The sequence below is a fragment of the Hypomesus transpacificus genome, chromosome 19 (assembly GCF_021917145.1).
Source record: "Hypomesus transpacificus isolate Combined female chromosome 19, fHypTra1, whole genome shotgun sequence".
Lineage (NCBI taxonomy): Eukaryota > Metazoa > Chordata > Actinopteri > Osmeriformes > Osmeridae > Hypomesus > Hypomesus transpacificus.
Window position 1 is genome coordinate 3406654 of NC_061078.1, and position 15506 is coordinate 3422159.

Genomic DNA, 15506 nt, shown 5'->3' on the forward strand with positions numbered 1-15506 from the left:
ATTGAATGATTAAAGGTGGTTTGCTGAAGATACGAGTATAATAATAGTATAATAATAGTATAATAATAGTATAATAATTGCCATCTTAGCAAATAGGAGTCATCAGTTGTAGTTGGTCTGTAGTCTGATAACACGTAACATGTTCCATCAAACCTCTAAATATTTATACTTTTAAAGATTATTATTTGAATAATATCACTTTATTGGCAGACACTCCACAACATTTCTAGCATACACAACACAAGAGGCAACATCAAGATCCATTTATTGTTTCCAGTTGTACGGTATACACAAGTTAGATCTAAGCTCACACTTGTACAATATACACAAGTAGATCCAAGCTTATCCAGTTGTACAGTATACACAAGTAGATCCAAGCTTATCCAGTTGTACAGTATACACAAGTTAAGTTCATACAAGTCTCATACTCTCTTGATAGAAACCAAAACGCTCTGCCTCCCGAGATATGCCTAGCTGCGATCAGGCTAGTATTGCACTCTGGGTTTCCAAAAGGCACAGCAAAAATGAGAAACAAAAGGAACTAGTGTCTTTTGGAAGTCCAGTCGCAGGAAGAAAAAAAATGGATGTAGCTTACGCAGTTTGCCGGTCCAAAACAAGGGAGAATTGATGGAGCATGTTGCCATGTCCATAAAATTAGTCTGGCAAAAATTCCAGAAATATAGCGAAGAGATCCACTGTCTATAAAGGTAAGATAACATGCCTAAAAGTACAGACCTGCAGCTGACGTTCTTTCACATTTAAATAACAAATCAAAATTTTGCTAATGAGGTTGAATTAAACTTACAACCAATTTCTCACGCTAGCCTACAGTATTTTTTAAGACAAAGGTCTTCGGAGACTCAACTCTTAACCAAACACACAAAAAAACTACAGTGCTTTGACAGTCTAAACAGAATGGCATTATGCCATACATAAATGCTCTTTATAGCAAAACAAAAATAATTAGAAGTTACAAGTAGTGTGAGTCAAAAGACATTTGTCACAGTGGCTTGAGCTAGCCTACTCTATATGGACAATGAAAACAGCCATGTCATACAAAAGCTTCTGTTTTTACCTTTTGCTATCCAATACAGTATAATAGGTTTGAGACGGTCTATATGGCTTTTATTATTAGTTACACTGCACAGCCCAGCATCAGAAGGTAGGTCAAACAATGCATGACACACAGACATGCATGCAAACAAGATTCTGCAGACAGACATTTAACACAATGGGACACTGTTTTCAATCTGGAAGTCCTGGATGGTGGTGAGCAGTAAGCATGTAAAACATCGGTCACTGTGTTGATGTGAGAGTAGTCACATTGGTGGTGCTGGAGTAGGGGCCAATCACATTGAATCGCACAGTCGTGACCAGTAAGGATGCATCATAAATATGCGCAGTGTCGTGTGGTACTGTGGAAAGAGCTATGTCGGTCAGTAGTTGTGGATGGAGGGATGGATGGAGGGAGAGAGAGAAAGGGGTGGGGTGGGGGGGGGGGGGGGGGGGGGGGTCAGTGGTAGCCACCCTCTCTCCTCGGGGCCCGTCAGTCGCAATATGCCAGGCGGACGGGGTGACCGGAGAGGGGGTGGTTGGAGCGCTCTGTCACAGCCCTTCTGGCCGCTTCCTCGCTGGGGAAGGTGACCAGGGCCTCGCCGCTGCGCTGGCCGCTGAGGTTATACAACACGAGGACGGCGTCTGACTGAAGCTGTGCACAGAAAAAAAATAACATACATACACAGGACAGAGGTTAGACCGTGTTCCCTGATTATTACATCTTTCCGACACCAGGGGGCGACAATCACGCAAGGGAAATATGAGGTCCTGAGCTGATCAAAAACAGGTGAAGGACTAGAATCGAGGGAAGGAAGTCAGGATTATCAGAAGCTCGCCACAGTTCAACAATATTCATTTACAGACCAATATGATAGTTTGTAGTTTGCCAAGCTTCCCTTCATCGCACCCTGAGATAGAAAATGTTGTTAATAAACCCCCCAGAAATACAGTCCACCCGTAAGCACGCCAAGACTGAGAAGGTAGAAGCATCAGAGTCCTGTACCACGTCACCATGACCACCGGCATGTTATAAGTACAGAAGGAGAAAGAGAGGAAGAGTTCAGAGCACACGGATTGATTTGGGGTTAAACAGATGTCCAGGTTTAGAGATCTGAGCAGGCAGGCAAACATTGGAGGGGGCATGCTAGGGGTTAGGGTTCATTGGGGGGGGGGGGGGGGGGGGGGGGTTGAGGGTCTTACCTTGGGGGTGTCCCTACAGACAGAGCCACTCTTTGGGCTGGATCAGACTCCTGGCCTGATCGCTCATCTGAACCATGCTGTTGTAGTCATCAGGAGCATACTACAGCATAAGTGGATTTACAGTCAGAATGGGCCCTTAAAACACTTTAAACACACTTCCACTAACACACACACACACACGCCTCTCACAGTCCCCAACATTACCAAGAACTGACGGAGTCATACATGCCACTTGCGGTGCATGTATAGAAAGAAATACTGAAACCGTTTCTCACCCACACCCTACTGAGCGTGCTCACTGAGGACCCAACACAGTGAGGTGAGCCAGATCCCGGACCCCAGGGGCCACACTATCTGGGGGGCATGACGCTGGTTTAGCCAAGAGTCAGGGAGATTCACACGCACACTTCTCACTGAGACCAAGTTGCCCATGATATCTCACCAGCAGGGCTCGAGAACTGGGAACTTAACAACCATCTACCATAGGCCCAAGAAACCACTCCCTCTCACACACCTAAGATTACTCATAACCTGCCGCACCTTCTCTACAGTAGGTAGAATTACCTCCAACATCAGCTTCAAATACAAACCAAAACACACCCAAGCCCTTCCATATCACAGCACCCCAGGCTAAAAGACCCACTCAACCCAGTGCTGGGAGAATTCATACCGTCCTCTGAAGACTCCGCCTACTGAGGGTGGCAGCCAGTGAGGGAGAAGGAGAGAGCACAAGTGCACACATGTCCCTTCATTGGATGCGGCTGAACTGCGTTGGTATTGTGACAAAAGCACACAGGTACTAGGGAAGATATTTTGTGACTGCGTCATGTCCCTGTGGTGAATCCTGCTGAGAGGGCTCTGATGAAAATGGGGCTAAGCCAGCCAGATCCCATACAGAAGGCTTCTATGATCTATCTGGAAATACTTTAGTGACACAGTCTTCGGATACTAGACTGAGAACAGCAAAATCCTTCATGTGCAGGAATTCAAGTTCTGCTTTTACTTTGAAAGGTTGGTAGGAGTAAGGTGGAGATCTACCTCCCACACATCCAGACTCACACAGACTCAGACAGGTGGTCTCAGACACGGGAACAGATCCACACAGGCTGCTGGGCTGCGTGGTGCGTGGTGGGCGACTGGGGCACAGGAGGTTGTGATTGTTGTGTTTTCGGGGAGGGTACTGACCTGGTAGCCTTGGAAGAAGCTGAGGATGTCTTTGACGCCAGCGTTGTAGGGGAGCCCCTGCATCCTGACCAGGGCGCCGTGCTGGGGCATCATGGAAGAGGCGTGGGGCTGCCCTGCCAGGGACGCTGCTAACGAGCCCGGGGGCGCCGCAAAGTAGCCCACGGTGGAGGGGGACACTGGCGGGCTGGCGAAGGGAAGGAAGAAGTATTTATTAGTAGTTGGTCGTTTATCAACTGTGCAACAAGTGCTGCTTTCTACTTTGTTCTGCTGTGTTGTCCATGTACTTACCTGGGATAGTAGGCTGTGTAGTTCATGTTCATGTTCATGTAGAGCTGGGGATGCGGGGGGTAGTAGGCCAGGGTGGGTGTGGGGTTGTGTGTGGGAGGCTGGGGAGTTCTGGGGGTGGCCAGCAGGGGGGGCTGGTAGAGGGCGGCCTCAGAGAGCATGGCAGCCTGGGCAGGGAAGGCAGCGTAGGACGGGGGAGACAGACCTTGAAGAGGGGAACAGGGGGGGGGGGGGGACATCAGTCACAAAGCAGTAAACACATCAGACAAAGCTTAGCTACTGATATCGCAGCTATATGGCAGCATATCAAAAGCTAGGCAAACACAGATGAGCTTCAGCCTACTCATGAGCCAATGTGTTCAATCAGGTCGCAATGGCATACAGCCACATATGCCCATGAGGATGTTTTCACTATATGCATGGGGTTGTGTGGGCTGGGTTGTATTCAGAGCGGTTCTGTCTGTCCTTGGGGCTCCGCGTGTCCCGCAGTAGAAACACACTGAGGAAAGCAGGTACTAGAGGGATGTATTTACCCACAAACAGGCGTCCAGGGCCACCCCACCCCCTCCCCCCACATGGGACACGTTGACACAAAATCCAAGTGTGTGACCTTGTGGGAAGTGGCAGAGGGGGGGGATTCCAGGTATTGTAAACTTCGCTAACCTTAAAACCTAAATAACCTCCAAATGGCCGGCAGAGGGGAAAAATTACTTTTTAAACACCGCTCTACAGCTCATTGAACAAAAGTACAGACGATAACCCTAGCCTCAGCTCAAAAACCTTTTCTTCATTTGAGAGCACCAACAGCAGGCTGTGTACAATGGGCGATAAGCAGGAATCTAATCTCCATAACCCAAGTACAGATAGAAGACTTAAAAAGAGCAAAGTCCTCAAATGGCCCCACCCAGTAAAGAGTACACCAGCTGGACTCCACTCTGGGGTTGAACCAGGGAAACTGTGTCACTGCTCACACATCCATCTTAAACGAAACGGGAATCAAACCTATATGAAAGTCATGACATCTTCGAACCTTGCCATTTACTTTATCTACCTAGGTAACATCCTCTCGAAATTCTCAGAGGATATATTAGCATGAAGCGTTTGACTTGAATAAACTGACTTGGGCTGGTGTTGGGTGTGGTGTCGACCAAGTGAGGGGCTAATGGGGACCTACAGGGCAGCTTGCAGGGAGGAGGGGAGAGGCCACTGCGGTTTAGGGTTCCTCCCATCAGGACAAAGCTCATCTCCTCGGTGGAGCACTGGAACACCTCCACGTAGCGGTCCTTCATCATCTTCTTGTGGCACTTCTGGGCCACCATGAAGGCTCGATCGGATGACTTCATCTGAATGAAGGCGTCACCGGAGGGACGACCCTGGAGGGGGGAAGAGAGAAGGTACGTGGTGTATTAGCGAAACGTTCTGGTGCTACAGGACCGTTTTTAGGAGGTTGAATATTGAGTCCAGGCTTCAGTAACCCAGGATGGAGAACTGTGTATGTGTGTGTGTACCTGCTGGTTGAGGACCATATGCACTCCGTGGGGTTTGATGTCAACGGTGTGCTCTCCCATGAACTCCAGGATGTCCTCGATGGCGGCCGTGTAGGGCAGGCCTCGGAGGCGGACACAGTCGCGCGTGCTGCCTGTGGTCATGAACGGGGGCGTGGCCAGGACAGGCATGGGCACCATAGGAGGCTGGGGCAGCGTGGAGATCAGGGGGGCCGACATGTAGCGGTTCAGCACCTGAAACACACACGCGCGCGCGGAAGCATTCTTGTAAATCGAGTTCACTTTGGCGAGTGAGTGAAGGAGAAGGGAAGAAAGGGGCAAGGATGGACGTGTATGGTCCGGCCCGGGGGGTTTCTAACCTGCTGCACCTCGGCGGCCGTGCTTCGGAACAGCTCGATGTATCTCTTGCCCAGGATCTGCTTGTGCTTCTTCAGGGCGTTCTGGGCGTACTCCTCGCAGGAGAAGAGCACAAAGGCGTCGCCCGTCGGCCGCCCGTCGGGGTACTTGACAAAGAGCAGGCCCTCGGTGGAGTCTGTCACGGGGCTCTCGGGCCCCAGGAAGGCCAGTACATCCTGGGGCGTGGCAGTGAAGGGCAGGCCACGCATGCGGATGATCACCTGGTTCTCCTTGGAGAGGAACTGGGCCACCTCGTTCGACGTGCCTGTCAGGAATACGGACAGGAGAGAAAGACTGAATAAAACTGCCAACCTATTACGTAGCGCATGCTAGAATTTAGGAAGCACAGCCTATTCAGAAATTCTTCGTTCCTACATTCATCCTGTTCTAAGACAACAGCGGTGTTAAAGGGATATGAACCAGGTGAAAAGGCCAGTCTAAGTGTTTCATCAGCAAAAATGACATTGTTTATTCTGAAGTATCGATCTCCAGTTGTCCGGGTAAAGTCCACAGACACAGGGACGTAGAGGAAGTGTCCATCTACTCTGACTCAGAGACCCTTGTCCCCACCCCCTACCCCCCACCCCGTCCTTGCCCCTTGTACTCGGTGCTCTGTGGTCCTGAGGCCCAGCCTTTGTCTCTTCACACCCCCTTTGTGAGGGACCCGAGCTGGGCCTTACACTGGCTGACGGCCCCCTGTCCCTCCCGGGAGTGTGCTCTGGGCAGGAGTGAACAGGTGAGCTGCTGTTGGCCAAGGGGTAACGTTTCCTCCAGCTACCCTCTGAAGGGTGGGTATTAGGGAGGTGGGGGGGGGGGGGGAGTGTGGGGAGGAGTGTGGGGCTCAAAGAAAGCCTTTCATTCCCCCAGGATAAGCCAGCGGAGCTGAGGGGAAGGGGGCAGGAGTCTCTTTCACATACTGGGATGGGGGGGGGGGGGGGGGGGGGGGGGTTGTCCGGGATGCAGGAGGGAGACTGTTATTGAAAGACAGAAGTGCAACAGGGAAACTTTCAACGTCAGGGTTCATAGGGAGAGAGAGAGCAAGAGAGAGAGCGAGAGAGAGAGAGTCTGAAATCTGACCTCCAGCGATCTTGAGGAATTCCTCCCCCGTGGCTTTGTACACCTGTATGATGAGAGGAAACCCCATACAGATTAACTCACAACAGGCTTTCAATGTGCTTTTGTATGTATGCATGTTTGTGGCTCTCATAGCATTTCCCCTTCTGGAACAGTTTCATGCTGTTGTACTGGGAAGAGTTGAAAGAACTGGCTGCAGTATGGTGGTGGTGTACTGCTGGTGCTGACCTCAATGTAGCGGCTGCCCATGTGATGCTTGTGGCGCTCCAGAGCCAGGTCTCTGTGCTCTGGGTTGATGAAGCGGACCAGGGCCTCGCCATTCCTCCGACCCTGGGTGTTCAGACAGAGAGCCACGCCACCCCTACACACACACAGAGACACAGTCAATCCCCCCTTTTTCTGCAAACTGAAATTCTACCAGTGACACAGCAATCAATGAGTGTTCGTATGAAGCGGGGGACACCTACTTGGCAATGTTGAGACCTTTGAAGAAGCGGGCGATGTCCTGGTCAGAAGACTGCCACGGGAGGCCCCTGGCTCTGATCACAGTCTCACTGTCCACTGGCTCCGTCTTACTGCTGGAGACAGGAGAGACAAGAGTCATGGTCATCACTAGCACTGGGTTGTTCAGCTCCACTCCAATAGGAATCCTCTCACAGTAAATGCCAGGGGTTGTCGGGCCAACAGGCACTGGGAGCCAGAGAAGGATTTGCGAAGGGCTATTGAATAGCCAGGTAAGCACTTGATGGCAAAGTTGGACAGGTTTAATTACACGCTTGTGGTTTCCTTGTTGCTGTAATCAATGCTGAGAGCTTGGGTTTGAGCAATGCAGGGACAGGCAGTGAGGCACAAACGACAACTAAAAGAAGGGTTTAGCTGATAGGTGTGGCGACACAGCACATCATTGTAGAGCAAGACAGGTTTCAGTTGATGAGCTGACTACATAGGACTTCATGTTGAGCTTTATACATACCAGGCTCCCGATTCAAACTTGTACTTCACGCTTTCAAAGCAGGAAAATGTGTGGCCTACAGGGACATGAAAAATATGGAGAAAAAAAAAAGATACGTCAAACTTAAATCACATTTTAATTTCTTCAGGAGAAGCACCTTGTGGAATGTGTGAGGAATACACAACATCATTAATACAGATGGAAGATTTGTTTAAGGTTTCAGGGCAGAACAGCTTGTTCAGATTTGAGCCAGCATTCCTCCTGTCTATGTGGGTGGGCTGGTACAGGGTGGATTGCTAACAGAGGACTGAAGTGATGGGGTACTTACTGTAGGGTTCTGCCAGTATGTGAAGGGTGAGCAGGACCATGCTCCTCACTTCTCTCAACCCCATCAACTGCTCTGTCACCGGAGGGATGCACACATCTACACACCCCCCATTAAGGACCTAGTCATTCATAGTAGCCTTAGCAACAATCACTGAACTTGTATATTGAATCCCCCCTTAACCTTAAAAGGTAAGTTTAGTCAAAACATGAGGATACATTCTAGCATGGAAGGCAGGGTGTGGTCCTGGACCGGGCCGGCGTTGGGACAGCATTTGTGAAACTCTTTCCTCACGTCCACAAATGAGTAGAAACATTCTGGGAGAATGAGGTTCTGTATAGAATCAAAAAAAAAAAGAATCTGGTAAACAGCTGACCGAAAGACAAGAAGGAAAACAATAGAAAAGCGAGAGCAGAAGAAAAAAGAAAAGATGGATGGGAAAAAAGATTTTGCAGATATCTGGCATTCCTCGGCAGATTATGACATGTTGGTGCTAAGTCAGTGAAGCTATGCTGCACTAGCTTTCAACTGAGGAGGCATACAGCCACCTTGTGCACACCTGTTGCTAAAGGTCAAAAAGGTACAAACGAGGCCAAAATACAGGCAGAGCAGAAGAAAACAAGTAAAAACGTACATAACAAATAACAGTATAGCCGTTGTTTACTTCAGAAATTGACATAATATTGACTGAGGAGAGAGACATGTTTACATGTCAACCAGACATGTAAACAGAGAATGACAAAGCATACCTTTTTGGAAGCCTCGGGGTGCAAAGCCTGTCGTATTACCAGGGGGCCGTCGACACAAAGCGTGTAGGAGGTCCTGCCCAGAGCCTTCACCTCAGCTGAGACTGACTGTTGGAACTGCAAGGATAGGATAGGAAAGAAAGACTATTAAACCATATTGGTCCAGTTTAGCACCAAAAGTAAACATAAGCTATGGCTTCATAGAGTGTGAGATGGCTGCCTTTGTTCTAGGCTAAGTGCTAAGTAAACCACTTGTTCTCAGACAAACATGAGACCACCAAAGTCACCTCCAGCAATCTGTACATGCGCCATGATCACAACTCCAATACCTGATGGATGGCCTTTAGGGAAAATTCACATCTAAAACATATGTGAGGCTATGAAAAGGTGACTAGGTGTGTGTGTTTGGGGGGCTAGTCAGACTGGTTCTGTGTTTGCATTGTGTTGAAGCAGACAAGAAAGAACACTGCAGTAATCACCTGGATCAAGAATTTCACTTAGCAGAATAACCAACAGTCACCACGCCCACGGAGCGGAATGTGGGGAGAGGGTGAAAGACAACAACCACCCCAGCCAGACCAACCTGCCCCCCCCCCCCTCCCCCAGCCAGACCAACCTGCCCCCCCCCCTCCCCCAGCCAGGCCAACCTGCCCCCTCCCCCCCCCCCAGCCAGATCAACCTGCCCCCCCCCCCCCCCCCCCCCCCCCCCCCTCCCCCAGCCAGACCAACCTGCCTGGCCCACTTTCCATAAACACTCCAATCACCAGAGCAGCTCCCACATCCACATGTGTTTAGTCAAAACTGCCTACTGGGCCATTACCCTTGTTGGGTAAACCCAGAAGTGTCTTTCAACAACATCATCGACATGTCTGTAATAAATGTACAGCCTGTTTCAGCGATGTACGAGTTATACACTGAAAAACATCACAACATTTGCCTGGGTGTAGTTTTAATAAAGTTAAACCTAATTCAAATGAGTCATAACAAATACAAATCTAGCATTCCATAACATGTTCACAAATGTCACTAAAATAACATTTTCCCTGCAATGATGGACTGTGGTGATCTGTCTGATGGGACTGATTAATCGCTGGGTAATTTCACCTTGCCAGTGGCCATTTGGGGGGATATACATCTCATCTAGGGGAGAGTGTTGGGGGGGCATGTTGGAGCCTGCTGTCTATACACAGAGCTATTACCTGCCCAAACAGCTGCTGACTCAGGAACTAACTACCTAGGAGAGAGGGGGAAGAGACAGAATTTCCTAAAGTTTCACTCAGTTATAGGGTTCAACTTGACTAACAGCTACTGGCAAGAAGCGCACCAATTCACACACACCAACCCTGGTACTTAAACTCATGACTATTACCATTGGAGGTCTTGGGTTACAATTCTAAGGATGTGACAGTTGGATTGTCATAGTGATCAGGATCTAGGAAGTTACTGATTAACACGGCAGTCCTGCCATGTGGAGTAAAGAGGCCACACCCCTTTGTGGCCAGCTCCACTTGTCCCATGCTGTCACCTAGGTTAGAGCAGATAAATATGGGCTGATTGGCAGTCTAACAACAGAAAGATATCCTTCTCAAGCACTGAAAGAAGAAAGCCATCCTGCTGCTCATCTCAACAGTACAGCATGTCCCCCCAGTTAACTGACGCCTGAAAATTGTTTTCACAAGTCTACCAGGGGGAGAATCCCTTTGAATTTTTCAGTGAAAAATCACAAGTGAAAAAAACGACTCCCTGTTTTCTGTAGATTGACAAAGTGAAAGCCAGGTGTGAAATAAAGCAGCGTGCTGTGTCACTGTGGAATTAAAATAACTTTGGAATCCGTTTACATTAGTGAACATGGCCAGGCTGCATTCCCAAAAAGCACCTGTTCTTGGCAAAGTGCAAAACCACTTTTACGGCCTACCAATACTGTGTCTCATTCCCCTGTCCCAGGTACACTTCTGGGATGGAAGGCTACTAAAGTGCAGGCATAGTTAAGCGTTTGTGAGCAAGGAGAAACATTAACACATGGTTGTGGTAACAAATACACAGGCCCACCTTGGTCAACAACAAAAATGAAAATGACAGGTGGCACACCCTTCCCTTAAGTCTCTCTCTCCTGGCTGCCAAACGCCACCATTAGAGCCAAACAAGTACTATGGAACAGGTTAGCTAATGATAGCAAGTACATATAGAGCTAAAGGCCAACATTCCCACACAGGTTATAAAAGTACCGGCAAGTCCGCTATGAAGAAAGGGCCGTTGTTGATAATCTCTTCTATGTGATACTTAATTCAGTGCGATTTGGCAGGTGTTTGGTATTGGTATTCTCAAGGCAGTAGCTCACTATACAAAGAAGGGTGTATGACATTATGACCTTTGAACCTGGCACTATCCGCGCTTGCTCTGCCGTGTTTGCACGGTGAGGTGAGGCCAGGCGGTACAGCTCGCCATGATAAGGCAACAGGCAGTGCCAAACATCTCAGGTCCATCTAAAGTATTGCCCAGCCCAAGGTGGAGTCATCATGGCTTCCACAGGCCAGAACAAGGATTGGGCTGGGTCAGGGGCAGGGGGCTGGGGCAGGGGAAGGGCCTGGCAGGGGGCTGGGGCAGGGGCAGGCAGGGGGCTGGGGCAGGGCTCAATCTGCCATACAGGCTTTTACAGTTGCAGCTTCCCACTCCCTGGGACTGTGGTGCAGCAGGTGCTCAGTATTAGATAAGAGATAAATATGCCACCAGCAATAAACTCATCTTCCCCTCTATCTCGCTTCTATCTCCCTCTCTAACAGTATGGACGCTTATACTGTGAAAGCCAGGGCACGCATTCAGGCAAGAGTTAGCTTAGTGTCTGGGAAATACATGAAGAACACAACTATCACCTCAACATCTGTAGTTAGGATTTAAAGACAAGTCAGTCAGAGAGAAAAAAAAACTTTAAAAATCACTGCTGAAATTACCCCTTAACTACAAGCCACCTTCCTTAATAAATCATTTAAGAAACAAGTTTGCGTCCTTGGAGACTCTGGTCTACAGGCCTATGACATTCTGAGTTTTATTCCCCATTGAGAGATAGGGTCTGTAGGTGAGTCATTTAAAACAACTCTTCTTCTCTGCACACAGTTTCATTGAATCAAACTAGCTTGACTACTACACTATCTGTCTTCTCATTCCTCATGAAGCCTAAATCAATATGGAGCAAATACCAAACTAAACCTGACCAATGGCAAGAGAAAGTGGCCCTACCAGACAGACAAAAGCAAGTAAAAATTGATTGGTCTGGTTAATATTTGAAAGCTCCACACACAGAATAGACTGCATACAAATTGGAATTCTAGCAAAATCACAATCAGTGACTTCAAACATGCGGCTTTCGGAACGGACAGCCTTAGACACAGCAAGTCAACTGCCTCAAAAACAACTACTTGTAGTTGTTGTTGTTCAGGATCCATTCTCAGTGTACTTTTAGGCAAATAGCAAAGTTATAGAATTGGTCCTAATCTAAACCGTAATCACTAGGAGACCACAATAATAAGAGGTGTAGAATTATGAAACACTTGGGGGGAGGTGTACAGACTGCACACAAATACTCTCGTCAAAGCAGTTGAAAAACACGTTTGGCAACAAAGACCTTTGTCAAAACATACCAGCGGAGGCAAACAAGGAACCTGAAAGCAAATTCACATCCTGGTCATAGATGTGGTTTGATAAAGAGGCTACTGTAGGTGTTCGACCAATGGCTGGTCTGTGCCTCTCTATTCCCTGTCCCTCCCAATCCTTAGTCCTGTCCAGAAGGGTGGTGCGTTCCCAGGTAAACATTCTGTCCTTCGAATACCTACTCAACATACACACACCAGTCTGAGACAAGACTAGACCTGCAGGTCCCTGTCCTCCACCCCCCCTTCCCTACCTCCCAGCCTCAGGCGCTGGCCAGCCAAGCTCCTAAAACCAGCCTCTCTGTCAGGAAATTTAACTGTAGGCCAAACCACAGCAAACGCAGGAACACAAACCAAACTTAATACTTCAAAAAGGTCATTGCAACAGAAATTTGACACGCCTTGAATTAACATACAGCTTCACAGTCAAACTTGTCACGTCCCGTCTCGCTCCAGGCAAAAATGTATGATGGAATTCGAAAGCTGTCATTTCATTGAGCCCAGTTAAATGGGCCATTATGACATTTCAGATGAAAGCTTTGTTCAAGACGATAGCCAAACAATACAAAGTCAAATTTTAATAAGACTGCGGTCAGAAGATGCACTAGGCCTCAAACCGAATGAACTGCGTTGTTCAACTTTGAGGAAGGATAAGACAATTATCTCCACCTGCAATTACCCCAAATCATTCTCACCTGTTGCAGAACTTTATCCAGAGTTTCGGCCTTGCAGATTTCATCCAAATCTAACCCAGTCTCTTCTATGCACTGGTCTGTCAGTTCCAAACTGTCTGGCTTCACAAGCCTTCTTTGAAGCTTTCCAACCTGTAAACAGAATTAGTATATAATGGCATGGCATGTTATGTAGCGTGATGACAACGCTACGTTATTTAGGCCTTCCCCTCTTAGCATGACCAACCAACATTTATTAACTCACAGCTTTGTCATGTTGACAATTGACAATGTCGTTGCAAAGCAGTTATTGTCAAGTTAACACAGGGTTGCTTATGTCGACGTGCTAACATGTAACCAAAAAGGCATGCTTTTATTGATCAGGTATCTTAAACTTAGCATTTGTGCATATCGACATGGCCTAATGTTGTAGTTAGACAGTCTGCTTTAATTAGAATCATTACGTTAGCAAAATGATCATGGCAAAGCACACCTTGTTGATTTCAGTGTCAACTGTCAAACTAAACATAAGACTATTCCGCTAGAGATAGCCACAAAACATAGGAAAGCTTACAACAGGTCAGAAAGGTTCGTACCTTTTTCTCATGTAGATCCACAATTTGCCACACCAAGAGAATTATTTCCCTCTCATCGGAACCCAGTTTACCCCCATTTGCACCAGCTGTTGCCCCAAAGAACACCACCAGAGTATCACTGTGCGAAGCCATCAGGAACCACAAGGGTAAAAACTACAATTAAAGCAAAGATCAAATAAAATAACAATAGGGTTCACCTTTCTCCAAGTGATAAGAGGAGCAAACAAAAGATCTGGAAATTCAATTGAAGTAAACGGAGAGAGGAAAGAAGATTATTTTCGGAGAGGACACGAGAGAGATTGCGGCCAAACACTATACCTGTTCAAGTACTTGAGTGTGTTCTATCCTGAGATACTGGTTTAACTGGTAAAAGAAGGGTGGAAAAAAATCCGGGTTTCTTTCACACGAACTCCATGACAAGCCCTGAAGGTTTTTTTTTTCTCTGTATTTTTTTAGTTACCTGTGTATGGATCAGCCTATAACTTGAGTCAATTTCCCTGGCGAGTTGGTCTATTGGCTGCTTTGCAAAGGTGAGGGGATGGACTTAACAAAGGCATACCATATAACCTAATATGATTGGATAGTAAAGTTAAAGGAAGTAGATGCCCAGAAACCCATCGTTGTCGTTGCCGAAACACAGAACCCTCTCCGCCACAGCGTGGTTGTTTCTTTAGATGTGTGATACCGAAGAAATTGTATGCCTTAAACAGTGGGCGGTATTTGCATCGACAGTGTCTTAAAGCAAGAAAACTATCATTCAAGTTTACAAACGTATAAACACACGAACGCGCAGCCGCGCTTACTGACAATTTACATTTCTCTTTCAACACACACACGCAGTATCTTCACTCAGACAATATCTGTTGAAACACAATTTCGAAATGGCATTTAACCATGAGAGTTAGTTGTTTTTGGCATTCTTCCCAGGATTCACTGTTTTGTTGATCTCGCGGCCCCTCCCTGCTGCAGGTAACTATGGACTGGAGACAGGAGAGGGGCTTTTGTCTGATCTCTCGTGTCCTATTGTACCCCTTCAAGCCCCACCTTTGAGTGTCCTATTGTTAAGGTGAAAAGAGGTTCCCATTCCCAATCTTTGTCTTTTATATATTTTTTTTTTTAAATAAATAAACATTGAGAATCTGCATTTAAGGAAGAAAATCAGTGAGACAATGTTTGGAATTTTAAAAGGTATTGAATACTTAATATTGAAATTTGAACACCACCGAATTTATTGGTTTTGAAAAAGAAAATAATAATTTTGAAAACAGTTTGTAAAAAACTAGGAACGGTTTTGTGCCATGTTGTGTTTGGAAAAAAAGTGACAAATAAAAAAAACTTACAAAAAAAAGTTTCTAAAAATAAAATTGTTTAAAGTTCCGAAAGTTTGAAAATAAATAAATATATAGTTTTGAAAGGTTTAAAAGGTATTTGCGAACAAAAGATTGAAAATAAGTTTTTATCATTGATGAGTACTTAATGAGGGCTTCTATATGCTGTATTGTACTTTGCTCTGCTTTGCTGTTTTAGGCTTCTCTGTCCTCGTCTACCCTCTCCTTCTCTCTCCTCTCCTATGACAGATTCCTTTCCATGGATTTAACATCCAACCTTTTACTCCATGTATTTTTCCACGATTGCTTTCAGACTGCTGCATGCTGACTCACTAAAATCAAGTAAACACTCCTCAGTGTGAAACCAGTGGGATTTACTATAGACACGTGGACCTAAATTTCAGGGCCTACAGGAATCATTTTCACATGGTTCTACCTGAAACCACTGCTAATTTTGTGAAGGATCAGACAAGCCAAACACATCATCAAAGTAGTGAGCGGAGATGGAAAGGATGCTGGATATTAAACAAATTTCCTAACATA

General features: G+C 46.8%; 1 protein-coding gene across 2 annotated transcripts; it reads right to left on the reverse strand.

Moving 5' to 3' along the window:
- Positions 1 to 248: 248 nt before the first annotated feature.
- On the reverse strand, positions 249 to 14062 carry esrp2 (epithelial splicing regulatory protein 2). Of its 2 annotated transcripts, XM_047041905.1 has the most exons (17): positions 13954 to 14062; positions 13636 to 13788; positions 13064 to 13192; positions 8728 to 8841; positions 8197 to 8311; positions 7982 to 8077; positions 7675 to 7729; positions 7169 to 7279; positions 6930 to 7062; positions 6705 to 6747; positions 5591 to 5892; positions 5235 to 5465; positions 4901 to 5099; positions 3730 to 3931; positions 3442 to 3625; positions 2257 to 2356; positions 249 to 1708 (listed from the first exon to the last, which is right to left on the reverse strand). In XM_047041905.1, the coding sequence occupies exons 2-16, from the start codon at positions 13765 to 13767 to the stop codon at positions 2270 to 2272; spliced, it is 2133 nt and encodes a 710-aa protein (XP_046897861.1). In that variant the 5' UTR covers positions 13768 to 13788; positions 13954 to 14062; the 3' UTR covers positions 249 to 1708; positions 2257 to 2269. The 2 variants fall into 2 exon arrangements, with proteins under 2 accessions (XP_046897861.1, XP_046897862.1); XM_047041906.1 differs by lacking the exons at positions 2257 to 2356; positions 13954 to 14062 and having other exon boundaries at positions 13636 to 13947.
- Positions 14063 to 15506: the final 1444 nt, after the last annotated feature.

Bases quoted from the DNA above. Each gene is read 5' to 3' on its own strand.
- esrp2 (XM_047041906.1), bottom strand. From the start codon at position 13,767: ATGGCTTCGCACAGTGATACTCTGGTGGTGTTCTTTGGGGCAACAGCT. The intron at 7,280-7,674 runs GTATGTATAAAG...TCCTGTCTCCAG, and splicing joins AAGTTTGAATCGGGAGCCTG to CAGTAAGACGGAGCCAGTGG. The intron at 5,893-6,704 runs GTCAGATTTCAG...TATTCCTGACAG, and splicing joins ATTCCTCAAGATCGCTGGAG to GCACGTCGAACGAGGTGGCC.